The sequence below is a fragment of the Parus major genome, chromosome 13, assembly GCF_001522545.3.
Source record: "Parus major isolate Abel chromosome 13, Parus_major1.1, whole genome shotgun sequence".
NCBI lineage: Eukaryota > Metazoa > Chordata > Aves > Passeriformes > Paridae > Parus > Parus major.
Window position 1 is genome coordinate 8,338,707 of NC_031782.1, and position 24,758 is coordinate 8,363,464.

Consider the following 24,758-nt stretch of genomic DNA (forward strand, 5'->3'; position numbering starts at 1 on the left):
GATGGACACTCCACAAACCCTGCAAGAGCCACGGCTGCACTCTGCTCTGGCAGCAGAGCGAGCACTGGTGTATGTACGCAGACAGAAAGACTGACAGAGTTGTTCTAGAAATCAGTGTTCAAAGTACAACACTCTTGTTATTCACCAAGAAATGCCAGGAAATTCTGAATGCTCTCAAACTGATTTTTATAAAAATTTACCAATTGTAATCAAATTCTACCAAGAACTTCAACATCCCTATTACACACAGAAACTCTATTCTAAAAGCAATGTTTTCTACTTCCTTGAAGAAACAACTTACCCTCATTTCTTCTTAATCTTACAAGTATAATTTTCAGCTTCTCTCCCATTCTCTAAAATTTAAGCATCTCCCCCCGCATTGAGTTCCAGTGACTGCAGCTGTCTCCACCCTTCTACCTCAATCTTCTGTCCAGGTTCAAGTTCTCTAATCACTTCCACTTGAAGAGAAAGCCAGAAAGGCCAATACACAAACACTAAAAGACAATACTGGAATAAACTTCTGAAGGGACAATGGAACCCAGAAGAAGATGAAGACAGATCTCCAAGCTAAAAACCACATAAAATTTATGCTGTGCAATTTCAAATGAAATTGTGTACACAGCTGAATTTCCTGATTAGATAATTTCAAAGCAACCTGCAGAGACAGACAAGTATCACTTACCTCTATCAATCCCTGTGTTAGTCAGAACTCAAAGTAAGCTTTGATATATTGAAACCTTTTTCAAAAACTAATCTGAAAATAGTTACTCTGACAGTAATTTTTAATAAAATATTTTTCTATCTACCTGGGAGAAAGCAATCAGTGAAGTAAATTTATGACACAAAGTTCATTAAGAGGACAGCTAAGATCACAGAATTAATTGATGTCCCCGTGTACCTATTTAATGAGAATGATTTTCTGTTACTCAGGATTACAAGCCAAGTCACAGAAGTGACAGATAAAGACCAATCTACTGCCTGCCAAAGCCACTATTGAGTAGCTTAGCAATTTATCTGTAAACTGAATTTTGAATCATATCTTAGCCTTGGAAGTCATTAAGACATTAGCTGTTCAGTCCAAACGTGTAATTCAATTTTAGCTGCCAACTTGCTACAGCAACTCCCCCTATGGTAACTCCTGGAGTTATCCAGCTGATGACAGACTGCTCACTCAGAGTAAGGACTTGGTAACTCTGCAGCAATAAGACCGTTTCTAAAGCTAGAAGAGTTAAGTGGTGGAAGTACAGAAAATCACACTGGAGGCAGCAGCATCACCTTAATTTTACTCTATGCCAACTCTGCTTTCTTGTTTTGGTTGAAATCTATAAAATGTGTACTTTGTAGACCACAGATGTTTGATTTTCAGATAGTTTGATTCTTCCAGGGACTTTGAGGGAGCTCTTGCTATTTATGCTGGCCAGACACCCAATCTTTCAGGCTTCAGTCGCACAACATCCTCCAAAAGGCAAAAGGAACTGTTTAATCTAACTGGTCTGTCATGTACTGTGCTTCTTTGTCTAATAGAACAGGAAGATTTGCAATACAAGAATCAAACTCAAGCCTCACTAAGCCTTTGACAATTAGGCCATCAACTTCAACATAACCAAGACTTAACTACTTTGCTCCTTTGGACAAATCTGGTTTAGTTACATAAGAAAAGAAATAATCCAACAGTACTTGCATAAGCAGATGTTATCTAAAAGAAAAAGGTTTTCTAAGCTCCTATGGAAAAGAAACCCACCTGGGTAGAGGGCAGGACAGGGGCAAGCAGCAGAATACATGAATGGTTACTATAAAATGCATAAAACATGTTGGAGAAAACTTTAAATCTACAGAATTCCACAACAGGGAAATGATTTGTGACTGCAGTCTGCAGAACCCTCCTGTAAGTGAGGAAATGATTGAAGTTATAATTTGAAATGTAACACAGAAACTAACACCTTAGTTTTGTACTGACCTACTTAACTTTAGAGTCTTAGGTAATTCCTAGGGAAGCTGGATAAGTGTCAATTAATTAGAAAAAGCTGGATCTCTGTACCTTCCAAGTTAATTATTCAGACATAAATGCCATTATTTTTCCCCTTGTCCACTGCAAAAGGAAAGTGTCAAGTTTGAGAAGGTTTTTTTAGAAAACATATCTCCTCTGTTGTAAGAAGTTGATTATGCATTACACTAGCAGAGATTCAGTCTCATGTTTTCCTATTCCTTTAAATTTCATGCAAGTACATCTCAGCTGTACTTTTCAATCCCATTTATATTCCAGCCTTGTCCCTCTGTTGAGTAAGAATTGCTCTAAGAGACAACCTATGCCTGGAGTGCCTGGGTAGACTTATAAATCACATTTCAACTCTGTTGTACTGCAGATCCACTGGAATACACACACACAGTCTTCACCTTCAATTAAATCTCAAGGTGGGCTTGGAATGATAATCTCCTGGGAAGCCAGCCTGAGGTGCCTGTGTCCTGTCACAACCCAGTCACTTGGTACATCCATTACCCAGCCAGCAGATATTCTTCAAGTGCACTGTAACCTTCCTTATGACTAAATTTACTACAAATAATTAGAGCAGGATCTGAATGGTTTCTCCAGGAATGTATGTACTGAATGTACCAGTAATTGCACCACAGAAAAACCTGTTTATGTTTGAGGTAAAAAAAGAAAAAAGAGATGTTCTGCAAATAAATTGATGGCAGAAATACACTTCATTCTTCCTGTAGACCTAAATACAATATTAAAAAAAAAAAAAAAAAAAAAAAAAAGAAAATGTAATATCAAATCCCTGGTAGAGAGACACATAGAAGGCAGGTGTCTGCCAGGGAAGGGACAGCAGAAAGAACTCAGTCTACAGAAATGACCTCTTACCTCAAAAATCCCACCAGAGTAGAAGATATTTGGGTGTCACAGATCAGGTTCCACCACACTGTATGGATAAGGAGCAAGACAATATCCAGGAGGAGTCCAAATCTCATAGACCAGACCTTTAGAATCTCCAAATCCAGATTCTTTTGTTGCTCTTCACTACACCATAATCTCTTTTAAGATACAAGCTACATGTTGAAAATGAAGGGCTCATTTAAATTACTTTTTAAAACATAACAGTGGGGAGAGTAATAACCTTATCTCTAAATTTATCAGAGTAATAACCTTATCCCTAAATTTATCAGTTAAATTATTTTTTGTCACCAATTATCTATTGATTTATCTCATCTTGACAAAATGCTGGATTTGGTGTCCTTATCTCAATAAACATTCTGAAGAAAATCCACTCCTTTGTAATGACTTTCGTGTGAGTAAATTAATATACTGCATAATTAATAATTAATTCATATATTGTATTATTTTAAAACAGGGTCTTTTCTCCTATGATGCTGGAAGCCCTTTGGATCACAAACTCCATAAAAATCTTCCATGGATTTTACTGACTGGAAGTTCTCACAATATTCATAATTAAGTGGTCCCTTCTATATTTGTACATATTTACTTCTTCAATAGAAGCAGAAATCTTTCATTTTCTGCATTCCTACAATATATTTTCTCTCCTCAGAGTAGCATTACTTTTGTTACTTAGAATAACTCTGCAAATCAATGAAAGTACACAGGTTTTCCCTCTCATCTATTTCAAGTTGAGCTGCCAGAACCCAGAATAAATTTGTGTTAGCTCTCAATTCCACGACCTTCCACTTTGTACTTTTAAATTTCATTTCATTTCTATTACCTGAGTTCCCAAGGTCTTCCAATTCTGCCTGCTTGGTATTCCAACCCTTCTTAGTACTGGTCATGTCTTCCAGTTCCCTGCTATCAAGTTTCACTACCACACTTCTAATTTGATGCTAAAAAAATCAGAGAAAGCTAAGTGCCAACAAGGGGAAATGCAGTGAAAAAATGTGAAGAGCCAGCCCAAATGACAAAAATCATCAGTGGCAAAACTGGAACAATACAAATCCCCCAGTTCCTAATGCTGTATTTGTTTTGTCACCTAACACTGCACTTCTGATCAGGTGTGAGGAGGAATTTGCAGGGTCAGAAAGGTGATGTCCATTAATAGCTGACAAAATTGTCCCCTCAGTAGTTTGTGTCAGAAGTCTATAGTATCTATCTAATATATTGATAACCATCTTCAACATGAATAGTTATGTGTAACTATTTCTCCCCAGTAAGTCTGAGCAACATATACACACAGATGATTACATTCCATGCCTTGCTTCTTAGGCTTGCACAGTCTCAAAGCATCTCCAGGCATAGAATGCATGGGGGTTTTAACATGATAGCCTGAACTGAAACTCTGTAAGCAATAAAACTTAGAGAAACAGCTTAGTTAATGCTCAGAACGTGGTCTGGCAGCCTGCCATGCATAAACATGCACTGAAACCAGAGTTCATGCCAAGATTCTTAGCTTTCAACTTCATAGAAATTCCTTGTGTGGTTTATACTAGATCCTCTTAGTTAATTTAACTTTTTTCTTCCTTTTTGCAGTTTAATCCATAGCTAGTTGAACTTATTACCTCTTTATATATCAACATTAATAATGTAATAGACATAACTCCAAGTAGAAGTAATAGAATTAGTCCATTCGTATAATTTTGATTAAAGACAGATTTAACGCTAAAATGACATTTATTCTGTTCCTTCTGTGCCAAGTCTCTATGAACACAATGAGGTGCTGCAGTGTGACCTGTAACAATAACAGGTATGTCTATTCCTAAACAATAAATGCTTCCTAAAGCTCATAAGAATTCACTTCACATTCAGCTTTCAAATCTATTCTGAAGCTCCTCTCAAGCCAGAAGATCCCTCTCAACAGGTTTGATCAAAAGAGCGAGGCCTTCATATTTGGGTTCAGGGTATCAGAAGGTCTAATTTGACTTTCATAATCCAGATGTCTGCTTTTCCAAGCCTCATATCTGCACAAGGGAAATAGCTGGAGGTCCTCTCTAGAGAATGCACCTTGCTTACTTTTTTTCTTTTTCCAGTAATAATTATATTGATTTAGTTTATATTTTATAGAAACTTACTGGTCAGCTGCTTAAGTATGTACCAAGCTACATTCAATATATGGATTAGGTGAATAATAAATTCCATATTACCACAGATTCTGAGCTCCTTCCTTTCTTATTTCTTATACAGCTTCAACATACAGTTGTGAGGAAGAAAAAATACTATTATCCCCAGCTATAAAATGCAACTTAAGACACAGTTAAGATATTTTCTTGTAGCACACAAAGTCCATGGCAGACAAGACAAAAGGGGTGAAAGCCAGACAGGAATAACAGGCTCAGATTGCACTTTAAACTTATTAATACCACAGAAATTACACCATTATTGATGCTGGGCATATGTAAAATACACAAGATTTTCAACAGCAAATGTTTTACAACAGATCAGTCACATTGGTCTTTATTTACAGCTGTTTGGTTTTATATGGAGAGTTTAATCAACAAATTGTGTTCAAATCACATTAAAAGATTGTGTTGTAAACATTTTACAACACAAATTTGTCTGCTATTTTAGACACATCCCCTGAGGCCTTTGGAAAATGACACATTTCACACTATTGAATTCAGTCACGTTTAAAAACTTAACATGATTCTGTTGCTGTAATGCAGATTTCAAATTAGGTGTACTTCTGTGCTCCCTTTTCACAGAAAAGTAGTGACTGCTGAGACAATAAGTGCAACTACCATGCTGCCTTTGCCCAAAAGAAATATGAATCATATTAAAAAAAAAAATAAACAATCAATAGCTTCTCCTCAAATTAGGCCATATTGGCCTATAGCTCAATAAGGCTGACCAACCAATTGATTTTGAAAAGAATAACTGAAAAAGTTAAGAAAAGCTTGATTTAAAATTTTATATTCAATTACACATCATCTGGGTAAGCAAGTCACCCAGTACTGCACCATTATGACAGATTTATGTGCACATCTGTGAGTGCAGATGTTTGTGCTGATGCTCGTAAAGTGGCTGCACCCAAACGCATCAAATCTCAGCTCCACACCCTCAGTGCTTCCCCCCACCATCGAGAAGGGCACAGTCATGTAAATATTTCTGCAAATATGTTTATATTACATGACATAAATTTCAGAGAGCAGCTAAGAGTAACTGTGTTAATTACTGCTACCTTGCCACTGCTGATTTACGAGGTACAAAGCAGGGCTTCTGCCCTGGCGTAACTGCAGTGCCAGAGCCAAAAAAGTTTTAACTGCAACACCACTTCTGTATTCCAGCCTCCTGAGAGGCCTACGCTGAGAACCTCATGTAGACATGATGTCTATAAAATTAATTTATTAGTTTGGCAGTGAGAGGAAGAGGGAAGATAATTTTCCTAGAAATCAACGCTTTTCCATGAAATGCTGGTCTAGTCCATCCACAGCAATTAATACTGTTGTGATACATCAGGCAGCCTTTTAAGGAATGTTTTAACAAATATTTTAACAATCTATCCCAAACAGCAAAGCCATGAAGCAAGGACCAGATTTCTTCTAAGCACATCTCAGCATGCAAGAAGTGTGCTGTCACTGCTACACCTGCTATGCTGGCAGCAACTCTACCTATGCATGTCTTCATCTGCAGACACACAACCTCTCATGGAATATTATGATCCAGTAAATCAATCTGGTTGAAGACAAATAATTAAAAGCTTAATTACCTATGTAAGCTTTTATATTTTCTTTTTGGAAAAGGCTTAGTAGGAGATGATTAGTAGTCTCTGTTAATTTGCTCCATAAAAGGTTTCATGAATAATCACATGTAACATGCTAGCTTTGAAGTAATTAAATAGATCCATTAATATGGCCAGATAGAAAGATACCTAAGCTTTGCATGAACTTTATACTATTTGTTTTTGCTTGGTAGACCATTGGTTAAGGTTGGTTTTACTTTTCCATAGAATGACTCTTCCTATATAAAAGAGTTTTAAGGTTTTATGGGGTTTTTTAGCATTTTCAGAAGGTCTAAAACAGCATTCTTAGTTGGGAAATCTCAAAATATTAGAGGTATTCTTGATGAATATTTTCCACAGAAAGAGGAATAGTTTCTCTGGACTTGTGAGACTGTGTCTTGGGAAAGGGGACAAGAACAGAAGTTGCAAGACTCTAGTTTTAAAAAGAAAAGAAAGAGGGAACTGGAAAACAAAAATTATATAAAGAGGGAAGCTGAAAACATAAAAATTACATAAATTTAAATAAAACTTTTAAGCCTTGTGATTAACATGAGGCCTCCATTTAGAAGGAGGCTGCTGAAAGATTGCTCACTACAAGTCTGTCTCTAGTTAGAAGTGTTTTCAGATTTGTGTGTCAGCTCTTCATTCAATTTACCATTTTCAAATGCTGCTCAATTCTCACGTCAAGCGGGATGTAGAAATTAACGAGTGAAATCCTTAACCTCTGTTCCCCAGAAGACTGAACGAGATATTAACAAAGATTCCCCTGAAGTCTGGTAAAATGAATGTCTACTGTGGAACCCCCTCTTCTGTATGGGATCTCAGCAGTCCCGGTAGGTGGATGTGATCGGTGACTGCACGTGAAGACACACTCCACGACAGCTGATAACTGATACCATTGCTAAGGCCACACTGTTATGCTGAGATTCCAAGCAGAATTTCTTACACAAAGATGACCAAAACTACAGAAAAACACAAGGAGAATAAGGTAAGCAGAGACACGCCACGTTTAACTGCAATACTTGTACTTCCCCTTTGCAAAGTCAGATACAATTTTAGGATCACAGAGACAAAAACAGAGCATCAAAGTTTGACTTGTTAATATCCTATAAAAGACCAGGATTCCTAAATAAACAAATTCTTACAGAAGGGTACTACCATAACTGCTAGCTAGCTCCAGTCTTTCCTAGAATCTCACTGTGGCCATGGTGCACAAATCCCAGACAATAAAGAACATTTAACCTCATTGTGCTCATGATCAACATGAACAGTAAAGCTTCCATCACAGTCTTGGTTAGATTGAAGCAGGGTTTTCTGTGTGTGCTTCAAAAAAAACTTTTTCAGTGTACAAACAGCAAAAGGAAAAGGAACGACCTAAATATTACTTTTATTTTTAGAAAGTTGAATTTTCCTTTCTGCTGTCATTGAATTAATACACAATTGTATTTAAACTAATGGAAGTCTAGAATTTATTTTGAGCTTAAGAAATTCATTTGTTTTATACAGATAACACATGATAATACATCTTGAAGATATCCCTTTTTTCCCGACAACAGAGAAAAAAAGAAAAAAAAAAAAAAAGAGCCAAAGCACTGCTTCCTCCAACACTACACCAGCCTCAAAGAGCTCTACAAGCAGAATTGACAATAAAATCCTTTCCACAAAAACTACAGGCACAAAAAGCTTCGCTGTTTACCACCTTGTGGCTTGAACTGGTAAGTATTCCTTCTTACACACACACCATTCCATCATTTTTCAGTTAAACAGACTCTTAAGCAGCAAGCACCGAAACTTCACTCAAAGTTCCTCCCTAGAGGTAAATCGAAGACCAAAGGAACAGTGAGATTGACACGGAGCCCAGGCTGCTCCAATCGACGGGGTAAATCAAGAAAGCCAGGACTGTCTGTCCAGCTCCCAGACAGCTCTGAACATCCTTCACACAGGCAGCAACCGGTTGCCCAAGCTGCGATTCTCTTCTACCCACAGCTCTTCGCAGCCAGCAGCTCCCTGGAAAGGATGCTACGGTCAACAGAACAAGAAACACGCGGTTAAGGGAGATGTACTTACATCCCGAAATTTGTTCCAGTACTTGTCTTTATCATACTGTGAAACGGTGCTCAGCCATTTGTCGTTGTCCAGAAAACTGCCATGATTGCTGTTACTCGTGATGATTTCAGGATGCCGGCTTTCCACTTGCAGGAAGCACCAGGCAGCGATCACCAGCACCCCCGACATCTGCAACGAGAGGAGAGGAGCGGAGCGGAGAGAGGAGCGGAGAGAGGAGCGGAGAGAGGAGCGGAGAGAGGAGCGGCGAGGGGCAGCAGCGGCTCCTCGGGCACGGAAGTTTTGAGGGGTCCCAAGTTGGGGCCACTCGCCCCTTACGGCCCTCGCCAACTTCTGGCTGCGGAGCTGCCGGCTCTGCCGAGACCCGCCGCGCCCGCCCAGCCCGGAGGGGCGGGGAACAGCATCAATAACAACAATAATAACAACAACAACAAAACCAAAACGGGCCACTGGGGCCGGGCGGGGAGCAGCCAGGAGACAGCAGCACGGCGGTACGGAACCGCAGCCAAGCCCCCCACGGGCGCAGCCAGCGCTGGCTCCGCGAAGTTTGGCTGCCAGGGCGGAGAGGAAGCTCCTACCTCCGAGCAGTGCCGCCGGCCGGGGCTCCCAGCACCGTGCGCTGCTTGTCCAGCTGCTGCTGCTGCCGGTGCCGCGGTGCTCTGTGGCTGAGCCCTGCGCGGTGCCGCTGAGCTGTGTGCGGTTCTGCTGCGCCCTGCGCGGTGCTGCCGCGCTCCGTGCCTGTGCTGTGGCGATGCCGGGGAGCTGTATGTGCGCTGTGGCGGTGCCGCTGTCTGTGTGTCTGTCTGTCTGTCTGTCAGTCTGCCGGAGCCCGCGCGGAGCCGCTGCCCGTGGCGGGTCCCGAGCCCGCCGTGTCCGTGTGGCGGGGGCGCGCGGGGCGGGCGCGGCCGCGGTCTGGCGCCCCCTGGCGGGCGCGGGGCGCGCTGCAGCGGGGGCGGAGCGCGGGCAGCGCCGCCGCAGGGCCGGGCCCGGCCGGGCAGAGCGAGCCCTGAGGCGGCGGGAGCGTGGGACTGGAACGGCGCAGGAAGAGTTTAAATTCCGCAAAGGCGGCTGCCGAGGGGAGGGTGGTGGACTCTTTTCGGTGGTGCCCAGAGGCAGAACAAGGATCAATGGCCATAAATTAAACGCAAGTTTCACCTGAAAATGATGAAGAACTTCACGGGGAGGATGCCTGGAACTGGCTGCCCAGGGAGTGTCCCTGTATGGAGACATTCAAAACTCATCTGGACACATTCCAAATGACCCTGCCCTGGCATTAGAGTTGGATTGGGTGATCTCCAGGGGTCGCTTCCAGTCCAAACAATTCGGTGATTTGGTGAAACCTGGGGAAGGTGTCTGAGGATACCTGGAGAGGGTTCCTGTGATCATATCTGGGCACGATCTCTTGGGAGAAATCATCAGTGAAGTCTTCACTACCACTGCAGTCTGAAGAGACATTAAAGTGACCTTAAAAACATAAAACCTCCATCAAACCCAGCTTTCATAAGCCCTGGGAAGAGTAAGACTGTCTTGAATCAATGGTTTTACAATTTACAGAAGCAGTGACATTTCCAAAGCCCAGAGGTCATTCCGGGTTTCTTCAGAGAAGGAGCTCCCTCCCTGGGTCAGCGCATGCCACGCTGGGAAGGTTTTGCTCCTGCACTGGGGAATGGCATCAGACACTGCCCAGGTCATCAGAGGGGTGTAGTGAGAACCAGCTCCTGTTGTTAAAAAGGGGCAGGAAACATACAAGGGGAGCTACATCAGTCTGGGAATTGGGGTGAAAGAAGGAGACCTTCTCCAGAGATAAAAAAGAAAGTTCTCCGTTATCAGTGGAGGAGGTGGGAGGAAGGGGCTGACTGGTGTCCTACATCAGGGAACTCATCCCCTGATACATCATATGATGCCCAAAAATGAGGACATATACTTTTGATGGTCATTTTAAATACAGCTGTGACTACTGTTCCATATGACATTTTTCAAATATGGTTCATTAAACTGTCTGGTAAATAATGTGTTTTCCTTCCAAAAAACTGTCAACAAGGTTAATTCCACATTTCCTGACAGACATATTAGGCATTTCTTTAGTTATACAGAAAAGGGTCATGTTTATTTCTTTTTTTACTGCTGCATATGAGCACTGAATGCAGGATACAGATCTGTTCCTAAATCGGATTTTAAATACAGTTCCCAAATATGATGTTACCTCAATAAAATCTTCTGGGATTTAAAAAAGCTGTGAAGTTTTATTAATTTTAACAGCAAAGAACAAATACATGCACGTAAGTGCCCCACATTGAATCCTCCCCTTGGTGCACATAGAAACTAATGAAAACTACATGCCTGCAGGAGTGCAAAATATAACCCAATAAAAGCAGCAAACAGAAGAAATCCAAACCGAAGCCCTGCAGATTTGGATGTAAATCCTTACCTAAAAGCCTTGCTCTGCCCTCCCTTCTACAATGGACTGTACTGTTTTGCTGAAGGTGGCCCAGGGCACATATTCCTCTCAAATCTCTCTCAGTTGTGCACCAGCCATCCTAAAAACTGTTCGTTTCAGTAGGAGATAAGGTTTATATAACTACCACCTGGCAGGGTCAACACAAGCTTCCTCCCTTCTTACTTAGATTAACGGGATACTGTTCAGTTTATTCTGTATAGGCTTTTTCTGTAAGGCTTTTAACAATAGAGAATTTGTCTCTTCTGCACAGACATTAAAGATCTTTCACCATTTTAAATCTGATGGTTAAGAGATTTCCCCTGTGACCTTACAGAAATCCATGACCAGTCAGCTTTACAGAGTTCCATTTAGTTCGTGTTTCACCCCAGCTACCACTGAATTTCAGCACCACCAGGCACAAACCCCATTACCTGCTAAATATTTGGGGACTTTTATGCACCATGACAGTTTTGCATAGATGCAATAATTACTGCTTTCTTGATCCCACTGGAGATACGACCAATTCAATTCTTCCCTGACCAATTCTTCAACTCATGAGATCCTAGGCTTGGCTGGTAAAAAGCAGCAGAACATTGTTTTCCCCCAAACCTGCTGGAGTTCTACCCATTATATATTTATAGGAGCAGTTAGTTCACCCCTGTAAAACACACTTGTTAGCACAGTGAACCAGGCTCAGTCCTTTGGTGACCTCAGTATGTTGACTTCACTGAGTATGAAATCGGCTGCTCTATTTGCCAGTCGAAGACCTGAATGATAAATTACAGAAACATTGTCTATAAAGTGAGTAATTACTTTCTTACGTGTAGAATTTGTGTCAGAAATGTGTCTTCATTTATTTAATTACTTCATAATCCCATATTCAACACAGGGCTAATCTTTCTTGATCCTATAAAACACAGCCTTCCTGTTTAAGCCTGATAGCAATCTCTATCACTCAGCAAATGCAGTGTTTCACCTCCACACTGTTTATCATCCATGACTAGAATTGAAACACCCTTGTTGGCTGGTTTTTATTTTGGAACAGTGCTATAGATGCCTCTAATTCTCATCCAAAAAAACAGTATTGCCTGTTGTGGATGACTCGAATATTTGGTATTTTGGATGTTAACAGCTCCTTTGTTCCAAGTTAGAGAAATGCTGAAGAGGTGAAAACATTTATATTCTTCTTTTGTTTTTCCTCTTCTTACAGCTGTATATAGTGCCACAGTATTGATTTTGGATATTATTTGATAATTCAACTGTAGAAATCTTTTTATCAGAAGTTGTATTAACAACCATACCCTGCCAGCTCCTCTGTGCTGTGGCCTGTCCAGGTTTGTTCTGGAAGCAGAGCCCTCTGGTGCAGAAAGCGTTTCACACACACAGGAATTAAGGGACAGATCTTGACTAAGACTAAACTGCTCATGCAGAGGAATGTCTTCGTTCTTTTAATAGGGCACTTTGGAACTCTTAGTTAACAAACAAGCCTTCAGCACCAGCCTTGTTGGCAGCAGAAACACAAACCAAGGATGGCTGGAAAACCAAGTCAGGCACTCCTGCTTTCCCTGAAACTCCCCTCACATGGTGTCACATCAGAGCCTGTATCCAGCAGCTGTGTACCCAGCAAGGTAAAGTCCGTAGCAATAGCATAAAAACCTTAGCATGTGCAGGATTTTACTTCCTCCACTTATATTTGGCAGCAAGATTCACTTTTTCACTACCTTGATTGCTTCCATAGTTCATGAGGCAGAGGCTGCAGCCCTTGTAGTGGCACCTAAAAGCTTCTGTGGACTTTTATTCATGGTTTTCCCCCTTCTCTTGTGAGCCACAATTCCACTCGCCTTTTTTTTAAAAAACATTCACTAAGGAAAGAAAATCTTTAGAGTGACAAATGTTTAAAGTGTATTTCTTTACTGTACCAGAGACCTTCTTGATTGGATTAGGAAAATTCAGCACTGGTAATTTAAATGGATTTAAAAATACATCACTACAAAGGTGCATGCAGTGGGAGACCTTTATTTAACAACCTTTTGTATTTTCCATATATTGCCGTATCCTCTTAACAGACAGGAGTTTTATTTCCTCCTGTGAGTCTCAGAACTGCAGTTTCAGCTTTGTTAGCTCTGCTGGGCAATTGTGCAGAAAAAAGAAACCCAACTAGTTTAACCTGTGCAATAGGTGATCAGTGGCTTATACAAAGTTCCTGAGACATTTGTTCATTTTACAACAGGCCATAATTCTTCCTTAAAAATACTACAAATGCAGGTTCTGATTTGACCTCTTTATTTGCCTCTGCTCCTGGCCTCTGCTCCCTGTGCCAGCTGTGTTTTATTGCAACAGTGCCTGGAATTTTGCAAGAATTTGCTAAATGCTTGCCACCAGAGGTGCTTCGAGTATGTCCCATGGCAGGAGAGTTACGGATTTCTAGCAAGCAAAGTTACTTTGGCAACATTGCAGTTGTTGCAGTCCCCCATGTTCTCATCCTTCTGAAGCACTTAACCCCAATGTCAGTGATTTCACTGAAAGAGAAAACATCCAGTGACCTGGAAATATCATCATGTTCTGCAATCTATTTGCTGGTGTTAGTTGTAATAACCCAGATTAAAGTGAGTTGCAATAATGGCAATTCTTGGACAAAATAAAAGCTGAACACAGTTTATGGTAGAGAGTTTAAGAGACAAAATAATTCAAGTAAAAGAACTGTAACAAAAATAATAAATAAAATTGTCACCTAAAATAATTAGAAGGTGGTTTTCTATGTAAGTCTTTCTCAAGTTGTAAATCTGTCTTGCCTTCTTCTGTCTAGAAGTGAGAAGAGAAAAATAAGTTTAAAATTGAAAAGACTTGTGTTCACATAAAATGTATAAACAAATACAAGGTTACACTCAAACTGAAAAATGAGATTGATTGTGAACAATGTTTAACTTGTGTCTTCTGAGGCTAATCCTCAATTTCCCCTGTCATCAGGAAAAAGAAACAAGTCTTTCTGAATGATGCCTTAGAATTGAAGTGTGTCCTGGCCACTGTGGATTGTTTTGTGAAGGATGTTATCAACAAAGAGCCTACAAAACCAGAGGCACACTAGGTGTAAGGTAGGCCTTGTGATTGCTGTCCTCAGGACCCATAGAGTAACTTAAAAAATTACTTAACTGACATGAATCAGTCTTTTTGGGTCACATCAGAACATTCATCAATTTAAAGACTAAGTATTTAATGGAAAGATAATTCCTGCATATTTGACAAATGGTTTCAATTTTTTATCTTTCTAGTGTGGGTGGTGATCATGACAAAAGTAATTTTATAGTATTTCACAAAGTCCCTTGTAAAATGGCAACTGTATTTTATAGTGGCTTTTATTACTACTGGAACTTTTACTAGGAATTACATCACAAAAATCAGTTAACATAAATACTGCAGTGAAGAGGTTTCAAATTCACCATTTAATGCCAGAGTTAACTCTGACAATGCAGCCTTCATTTTGAGATGGAAAAGGTCATTAGAATTAAATTTGTCCTCAGACTTTTTACTTAGCTGGGGTGAAACACTTGTGTGAAATTTTGTAGTTCTCTTCAACCTGGAAAATATAATACCATGATCTGCCACTGTCAAGCTGTCTTACAGGGCTGCCTTAAGCCTTTCTATAATATATGAACAGAAACAGAGTTTTGGAGATTAACAAATCTGGATGTGGAATAGAAAATGTGTTTGTTCAATGTTTACCACAGTAAGATCTGTTTTGAACATCTGCCAGGCACCACAGCAGAAGACAATAGTAAATAACACTACTTACATTAGCAGTCAGCTTTCAGAAATTAAATTTGTGTGGAAGATGGAGCATCATTAATGGCAGAACTACATACACTAAATTTGCTTTCATGTAAGTGTTAAAGAAGACTCAAGTGTGCTTGTACGTTCTCTCCTCCTCCTTAAACTTTCTCATATTTCCCCATTTTTACTGCAATTTTTCTTTGATCTTTAATACAACCTTAAACAGCCTTCACATTTTTAGCTCTTTATGGTTCTTTATGATAATTTCTTCTATTCTTCCCTTTCTCCTTTTGTTTACTTCACTCTTGTTCCCCCTTTTTCCCTTGTTCATATAACCACAGACTAAAATCCTCACAAAAGCAGCAGTTTTCCTGCAGCTGTTGGAGCCAGTGCTGCCTGCTGGACAAGGAGTCACAGAACATCTTGCAACTCAGAGACCAGGCTTGGCATCAGCCCAGCTGCATATGGGTATCATCAGATGTGAATCTGCTGAGTAATGTGGAAACAACTGGAACTTGGGATTTATTGTACCAAATATTCTGGCTCTCACTAAACTTTCTTTTCATTAAAGAAAATAAAATAGAAGTGTGGATGTCTATAGATAAGGACAATAAAGATGAGCCACAGCTGACCACAGTGGTTTGCACACTGTTAAACCCTCCTCAGGTTTTGTGGTTTCAATGCTTTCCTGTGGGGGATAATGTGAAAATGTGCTGGATTGAAATACTCTCGGATAATGCAGGGAAACAATTTTCATTCTGTCTGTCACTACATTTTAGGTGTGAAGCTTAAACTCTCTAGGGAAGCTGACAATTCTCTTTGCCAATAACTTGGACCCTTATGGAAAACCAAATGCTTTTTTACACAACCATCAAATCCCTTAAGCCCAAGTGCTTGATGAGGAGTTTGAGAAGGAAGGAAGGCAGGCAGTGGGTGTGGCATTAGCTGGAAGAGGTGAAGAGGTGCAGGTAGGACTGACCTCAGTGGCTGCTGGGAGCCAGGGGAGCCCTAAGAAATTTGAGGATTGTGGATCTGATCTCTCAGGTGTGGCATGAGGGTTCTGAAAATCTGATTCTCAGAGGCAGCTTCAGGCATTGGGGTAGGAAAAGGGAAAGGAAAAGGAGAAAAGGGAAAAAGGAAAAAGGGACTAGTCAGTTCTCTTGCTCTGGAGACCATTATGTCTGCAGAAACCTAGCAACAATTTTCCAATAGGAAAGTAATTTTTCTATCTCAATCAGAGTAAACACTTTTCCTAAGTACTTTTCTAGCTCAAACTGAATACAGAATTTTTTTTACCATTGCCAGAGGACCTGAAAAATAATCTTTTGAGATTGTTTTTCCTCATCTACAAGTGCAGGGCTCTTGTACACACACTCCAGAATATTGGGCAGTAGTGCAGCAGAATGAAGTGCACCACTTGATTATATAGGTTTTTCTGAATCTGGTTCATAAAACCAGCCTGTCTGACCTCAGATGAAGTAAAAACTGCAAATTCCAAATATACACCTGAGATCCCCCTGAAGAAAAATATTAATACTATTAGCACAAGTCAGCTCTACATGTTCCTGGCCCATATACTTTTAAAAATGAGATTATTAAATTGTTAAAGAGGCAAAGATAGTGACTCCCCAAGGCTTCATAGAAAAATGCATGAAGATATACACAAAGGTGACTTTAGACATTAAAAACTCTAAGAGTAGGTCTGAAGTCTTGCCTCAAATGAAGCATGTGCTATTAAATATTGTCACCTAGGCCAGCAAGAGAGACCACTCTGAGTGAAAGAGCACATTAGGAGACAATCACCAGCACACTGATGCCACATGAAAAGAATTGCGTGTCCTCTGCTGTCCTCTCCAACAGGAGAATTTAACAACAATGTCTAGAAACAAGTATATAATGTTTATATTATTCTGTCCCTCTCAGCAGCATTCTTGCAAGAAACTACAATTAAATACGTAGTCCTATGTCTCAGTTTATTTTTTTACATATGTAAATATTGATAAGCTCAATAAACTGCTTGGTACATATAGCTTCAGATTAAGCCATTAATTTGAAATGTGGCTTCAGATTCCTGCCCAGTATTTTTCATCATTCATAGTCCAAAGGGTTGCTGGGAGAAAGTGTCAAAAGAACAAAGAGCCTTTCCAGACAGACTGGACTTGTTTCCAGACTTCATATTATAATTAAAAAAATAAAATAGTTTAATGACTTGCTGATGTTTTATTCAACAGAAGACAGAAAACCTGGTGGATGTTCAAAATCTAAAGCTGCACACATTAGGACACAGAGCTCCACAAGAAGGTGGAAAACCATGGTTTGGGTCCCAGATGCATCCCACAGCTCTCACCCAAGGCTTCCCTGCCTCTGAAACCCAGACAGAAGGACAGAGGGACACCCATACCTGACTCTTGCTGATCTACTGTGACAGCTTCCCTCTTCCTTCTTAGGGGTAGATGCAAACTCCTGTGCTCCCTGCAAAGGACAAGGACTCTACAAGTCCTGGTGTATGCCTAATAAATACACAGTGACAGGGAAGCATATGGGATACAATTCAGTGAAAGCAAAATGTTATTTAAGATCTCTTGGGAAAGCACTGGGTAATGAATTGTTCTCAACTGCACAGAAGAAATAAAACTCCCTCCCTTTTTAAGGCATAGCAAAAAGTTTTACACTGATGAAGACAAATAAGAAAAAAACCCCTAACCTCCAGAAAAGAATATGGAGTGTTTTGGTTAATTTTACCAAAAAAGTCTCTTGGGAAAATTATACCTAACTTATATTCTCTACTCATTTAAAGAACTGATACACTTCCTAAATGCAAAGGACAGATTCTTGGAAGAGCCTTTAATCAAAGCTCCTCATGTCAGTACCAGGTGTTACAGCATGGATACTGGACACTTTGACAAAGATTGATAGAGCATAAGCAAAAATAATAAGACATGCCAGTAAATTAACCCTTTGTCTGGACCCTGTTGGGGATTCTATTTCAGATTTAGTTTCTATTGAATGAAGAGTGAGATAATTTAAATGAATCAATTCATATTCTCTAGGGCTCAACTGTTAGAGTTTTAAGATAGCTAATAATTCCATGGAAGTGGAGTCATACATATTTATCCCAACCCCTACACCTTCAGTAATCACTTCTTGCACTCTCTCTTGCACTGGTGTAGCAGGGGCTTGGAAGGATAGAGACAGGAAGGACTCTGGCCTAATAAATGCAGGATGGATATAAATAAGCACTGTCTAGCACTAATAGGCTGTGCAGAGAACTCCCAAAGGAGACATTGCTTGAGACTCTTAAGAAGAGGATGATTAAGGCATTGGTGAATATACTCTGGGGAACTATCCTGCCGTGGCAAAGAAATGGCTAGTAGACAAAACAGGTAGTTTCTAGCAACTTCAAGGCATGGAACTCTATACCCAGCAGCCATTCAGACAACTCCAGAGAGGCAAGGTTATTTCCTGTGTACATAAAATTCATGTATGGGAATCACAAACTCCTCTATTCAGCAAATAAATGCACACAGTTGTGTAATGTTAATACCGAATATAAATAAACAGTGACAGAGATGCTTAAGATATTCACACAAAATCTGCCAAGGTATTGCCCTGGATGTGTCAGAATGCAAAGTGGGATATGGCTGCTCTGTATTACACTGAGTTCCATTTTTGAGTTTTTCCATATTCTTCAAGGGTTGAACAAGTTTGTGGAATTTATTTACTCTTAGCACTAAAGAGTACCAATGGTGAATTTGCATCCAATCCTTAATCCAAATGGACTTTCCCAGCAATTAAAATCTGTATTTAAAATGCAATTTTAATATTGTGACATTCAAAAAGCCAAAGGTTTTCTCTGATTTTAAGTAGAAAGAGGAAATAATGTATTATTCAAGCTCCAGAGCTTGCTTAATGCACGATCAATTTTGTTAAGTGTTGCTTAGCAATGGATTATGAGTGCAGATCCTGAATATTAATGTAGGATGGGTATGGCAGCAATTTCTGTGAAAGTACAGTTTAAAAAGAAAGGATTTTCCTAGTGAACCACAAACAAATAAATAAATACCTCCAGAGTTCCATACACAAAAGGAGGCCACATCTTCACCTCTTGCATCATTTATTGGCCACTAAGCCAAATAGCAGAAGTTTTTGGATGATCTTTGTTGTTTCCCAGATATATACCCAAAATGCTGAGAGTCTGCTCCTAAACTCTGAGACAGATCCAAACTTTTACAATGGCACAGGATTAAAGCAAAGCAATGGGATCAAAACCTGGGTCATAGCTTTCTTGTGATATTTTATATCTGCAATCCATACATTGAGTTGTTTAATTATATATATGTATATATGTAAGACTTCTCATGGACAGGGATGATGTAGTTGTCCCTCATAATCAGAACAAAGATTTGGCATTTAGCTACTTCTGGTTTTAGCATAAAAGAAAGTGCCCATCACCTCATGCAGAAAAATGCTATTTTATCCTGTATTCTATTTTTATATGGTCTGTAAAGAGAGGACACGTGGGCCATGCTGTGCTGGGAGAATGATGGGCTCCTGGGGGAACAGGAGCCACAAAGCCATGCAGGAGTTGCAGCTGAGATGGAAGTTCCAAGGTGGGTTTGCTTTGATTTAGATTCCTTGTACAAACTGTGGCTGCCCCACCCATCTGCAAACAGCCTCCTCTGACAGCACTTTCTATCAATGGCCTTGCTCTAAATACAGACCTCTCCATGTTCCAGGTTGCAGCAGAGTTGGTCATGAGGATTACAACATCTAAGCCCAGCTTTGGCAAGCACTAAAGATGGCAGAATGTCATTTTGACTTTTCCATGGCACACATTCTCCATTGTTTTTATAGCCTTCGTTACTTGAATTTATTAATATTTTTTTATTAAACTGAAACAATATACAGATTTTTTGTCTTATGCCATCATTAAATACTCCTACACGTATATTCTACATTGGTCTTTTTAGCTAAATTTTTTGTGCTTTTCCACAGGCTTCATCATACAGAATGAAGTCTGAAGCGTACTAAGATCATTGATCTAGAGATTTCCTAGCATCTGTGTACTTGAGTCTTTTGGGACTTTGATGTTAATTTACTAAGTCTATCTTTGCTAAAGATGGAAATTTATAACAAAGTACTTATTTGACTCTTATTGATTATTGTCTAATTTGTGTGAACAGGTTCTGCCTAATAAAAGAATAACTTTTTCAGTATATTTGTTCCTAATTCTCTACTTTCCATGCAACTTGGGAAATCCTACTTGTGTGTGTTTTTCTCCCCTCAGACTCAGCTTTATTTAGGAGATCTAATTTTCTTTAAATGTAGATTTTAATGAAGTGCAGATTTGGTTTTATGCATTTCTTTGGGGAGCTGAGGAGAACAATATATATGTATGCAGATGTGAGACTGTTGATCCTCAGACCCCTTTCAAGTCCTAATTAGATTGTAAACTTTTCAGGACAAGGGCAGCCTCACAGTCTGCATCCAATACCTGTCTGCTATCTTCAGCCTTAATATTAAAAATAATTACTAGTGTTTATATTATAATATCAACCAGGGGTTTCAGAATTCATACATAAAATATGAGACAATCCCTGCCAGAGCTCTAATAGCAGAAGTTATTTCAGCAAAGCACCTAAACATAGATGTGACCTTGTGGGTAAACTTAGAGGCAGCTTCAGGGATTTTCTCTTTCTTTCCCTGTTTTTTTCCTTCTTCCCCTCCCACTGTGGCAGGGTATTTAAGAGAAGCAGAGCAGTAAAAGAAACTCAGGAGACACAACCATCTTCCATCTTCATCACAACTTTGTTCCTTAGCAGGAGGGAGAATTACTTGCCTTTTTATTTTGAAAATGTGCTAAGGTTGAATATCAAAGAAGCACGATACAGTATCTCAGCTTGACCATAAGTGACTTCCTTCTTCCAGATTCTGCTGCACAGCTAAAATTTTAGGTAATTCAGGCTCAGAAATTCAGTAAAGACCTTCAGAGATAACTTCAGAGAAACCTTACTGCTTGAATTGGATAGCCTGACTGCTTAGGGCTCAGATAAGCAGCAGAAACGCTGATGGCCTGTTTTTTTCATACCTTTTTCTTGATTGGCAAACCCTAGATAGCATTTATTTACTCTTCCATTCTCATGAGATAACATATGGGTCTTTTTATTTGCTTAGTTTTGCTTTCAGAGAGCTGCATTAATTCCCTGATACTTTGGACATTTGTCTTGCATTGCAGTTCTTGGTTAGGTGACATTTTTCTTGTGTCTCATCCCATGGGAAGGAAGTGGGACTCAGTGTCAGCCTGTAATGTGAAGGTAACAATTCTATTGAGGAGCTCCAGTTCAGGGTCCTCTGCTGACTGAGTTAGGTGTGTTCAGCTGTGTCTAAGGCTTGCCAAGGTAGGCAATGAATAATTCCTTTATGGAAGGTTCTGGATCAGGAAGCATGGTCTGCAGAACCACAGTTTTCTGCAGCAGGAGCCCAGGTTCCATCATTTTGAGTTCTCATTATGACAAGAACAGGAGTTTTCACCTGTGACTTTCTTTACCACAGCATCATTGCATTCAATCCCAGCACACATCTGTACATTTTTACAGTGCTCAGCAGGCACCTTCCACATCCATCCAGCTGTGCATCACTCCCCACACACTTGTTCAATGGCAAAGCTGCTCTGTGAAATCAACATCTGCCCAAACACAGTTCCTGTCTTCAAAATTCAGCTCTGTTGCACAGTTTAGCATTCACCATCTCCTATCTTCAGCCCCAGCAGTAATTGCTGTGATGTAGCTACCTATGATAAATTTAATAAACCTGGGTCAAAGCAAGTGCTGGATATCATTATGGACAGGACTGTGCATTGACAAAAATTGCCAGTCAGGTCTAATTCCAGAATTCATATTTACAAGGTGCAGTCTTACTCATGAAAACAGCTTCCCTGAAGTCATTGTTTATACTCTTTTTAGTCAACATTTCTCTGTAAATATGAATATGAAAAGCAGTTTTAAAATGATGTGATTTGTTCTCCTAAATAAAATTTTCCTTAAAATGTATCTGAGTAGCTGAGTTAGGGTGGGAAAAAAAAATCAATCTCTGAAACTAGGAAATGATGCTATGACCTTTAGTTATACATTTCAAATTAGGACTGTGTCACATTGAATTTGCACATAATCAGACTGGATTGCAGAATTTAACTTATTATTCAGTCTGTAGTCTATAACAATTAGGCTCAGAATTTGATCCCAGTATATGGGGTACACTTATTTTATGGCAGGCACTGACCAGAGAGAACAGAACACAACTTTCACTTCATCATAGAGAGGTGCCAATCTAACTACTCCCTCATCTCATTCTCCTTTTTCATCTCTTCTCAGTCAATTCTGTATCCCAGAGGTACAAACTGCTTTAAGAACTGGCTTAAGGAACCAAAAGTTCAACTCTGCTTTCATGGGAGGGAAACAAAGTTCTCTTTTATTCATTCTGTCTATGAACTGTGTTTGAAGAAGATATTTTAATTTTCATTTGTTTCTTTTGTTTTATTTTCATTGGGAATATAAGTTATTTGTAATTGCCATCTCTAACTGTAAAAACCATTTTAGCCAATGAATTTTGCTACCACTTACGTTGCTGTATCAAATGTCCTTCATCTAGCATAAAAGCATCAAACTTAACTGGATTTTTGGTTCTTTCCCCTTTTTTCTTTTCAGATTGAGAACCATGCCAATTTTTTGGTAGTTAGTTGTTTTTAACTCTTCTGTACTTTTATGCTTTTGAGTGTCAGTTCCTATGTGTAAACATCAGATTCAGCAACCAAATAAGATGTATTTTGCACAGCAACTAAGAAAGATTTTGACTCTTTTCAGGAGAATACAATTCCTGTCTCAGGCTGGCTGATGAGAAGTGTCTAATTGACACATAAATCACAAAAATATACTGGCATGCTTGTCTTCTGCCAGAGCAGGGATTTAGAACCAGCCTTTTATTTATTAAATCCACAGTGTTTCTTTACCATTAAGTAAGAAATATTAAGCAATTCTTCATTGAGTCCTCATGTCTTCATCATGGCTTGAAGAGAAGGGACCAAGCTAAATCCCAGAGACACTGGTTAGCAGAAAGGCTTTTACTTTATCTGGGAGGCTCAGATCCACCACTGTGAATACAGATTTGGCAGCTTATGACTGTATCTTGAACCAGGGGAGGTTAATTCTGGAAGAAGCTCTCCTGTATCACAAGAACACCTCTTCTGTTAAAGGGTGAGATTTAGAACACTCTCATTAGCCCTGTGCAATGTTGCTGTTGGAGAAAATGGTACAAGAAACACAGCTGGGTGCTTCCAGAGAGAAAACAATGTGCCTCCTTCCTTGAAATGCACAAGGCATCTCTTGTACTATAATTCCAGGCTGGATCATCTGCCAGTATAAGAAGACACAGTGCATAATTAAAATCAATAGTGATGTGTTGATTTATGCCTGCTGGAGATCTAGTTCTCTACTTCAAGCATCCAAACACCAGAAGGAACTTGGAGGCAATTTAGATAAGAAACAGCAACTTCACTAAGAGCCAACATAACTGATTTCTGAGGGAAGGTGTGCAAAGCATTCCTAAAGAATGGATCCTGACATATTAAGGTGCAGGATGATAGGAAGACCTTATTGCTTATAGGGATGTGTTTCGTTAAAAGGTAGTGCATCCAAAGGGAAGAACAGGAAGAAACTTAGAGATGAACAAAATTCAGAGGGGTAAAACTATAATGAATAAGAGCAAATATCTTCAGTGGCTTTGGTAATTGAACATGCCAGAGTTTTTTTAAGGATAACGATAAAGATATGCAGCTATGATGCTGAAATTAGAGGCAGATAAGTCTCTAAAAACATTCCATATACACTCAACTTTGTTAGAATGTTTTTCACCTTTTATCATCTGAAGGTTTTGTGTGATACAGCATTTTATTTATATTGTTTTATTCTATTCAATAAGAGCAGATGATAATCTGTTTAAAGAGCATTTATCTGTTCTTTCTTGGATTCTTTTGCAGGCCAGCCCTGTGGGTCAGCTCCAGAGAGGGCACACAGACAAGTATCACCTAATTCCCATTAATATCCCTTTGTGGAGCTGTTTCATCATCATTGTTAGATAAAGAAAAATACTTAGAAGGTGAGCAGGGCACACGGAAATGAATAAAAAGAAAGAGTGTAAGCCCATTCCAGGAGACATCCATAATGCTGAACTCCATTTGTTAGAAAGCTTGACCAGAAAAACAGTAATCTGATTTTTGCTGTATGGGGCAAGTGCTGAGGAAAGGGAGGGAAAAGTAGAAATGTGTCTGTGTGCCTCCCACAGCACCCTACCATTCAGAGCCAGGAAACAGAGAGTGAAATCTCACCTCAGTTCTGTCATTCCCCACTGTTCCCTCTCCTCAGAATCAAATATGGATTAGATTGATAGGGAATAGGGTAGAAAGTCCCAGGAGCACTCTAATTAAACAACTGAAATGGCAGCATCCAAACAGCAGTGGCAATTGAATTTTCATGATTTCATGATGGCAAGCATGGAGTTAAACATAAAAGCCCAGTTATAAGGAGAGATGGACAAAAGCCAGAAAGCAAAAATTTTAAAACCATAAATTGAGATTGTGCTGGAAGTGGTGAGATAAAAGCAAGAGGAGCACCTGGCTCTATAAATGCAGTAGTTACTTGAAAGAGAATGCCTGTGAGTGTTTTATTAAAATTGGGCTTTTATTATAAAAGCAGGGGCTTATTTAATAAGTATTCCTCCTAAAGACTTTAAGTGTCCTCTGTCCATGCAGTCTGCATTCCAAGGTTATCAGAAGAACT

At 39.6% G+C, this 24,758-nt stretch overlaps 1 protein-coding gene across 2 annotated transcripts in view; it reads right to left on the reverse strand.

Moving 5' to 3' along the window:
• Positions 1-9,614, reverse strand: part of SPOCK1 (SPARC (osteonectin), cwcv and kazal like domains proteoglycan 1) — a 268,583-nt gene extending 258,969 nt beyond the window's left edge. The window contains exons 1-2 of one of the 2 annotated variants that reach the window (XM_015641869.3): positions 9,302-9,595; positions 8,727-8,894 (exon numbers count right to left, since the gene is read on the reverse strand). In XM_015641869.3, coding sequence (XP_015497355.1) covers positions 8,727-8,894 — 168 coding nt within the window. In that variant the 5' untranslated portion in view covers positions 9,302-9,595. Of the gene's footprint in view, positions 1-8,726; positions 8,895-9,301 lie in introns of both variants that reach the window. The other variant, XM_015641870.1, reaches the window with a different exon arrangement.
• Between the last annotated feature and the right edge of the window lie 15,144 nt (positions 9,615-24,758).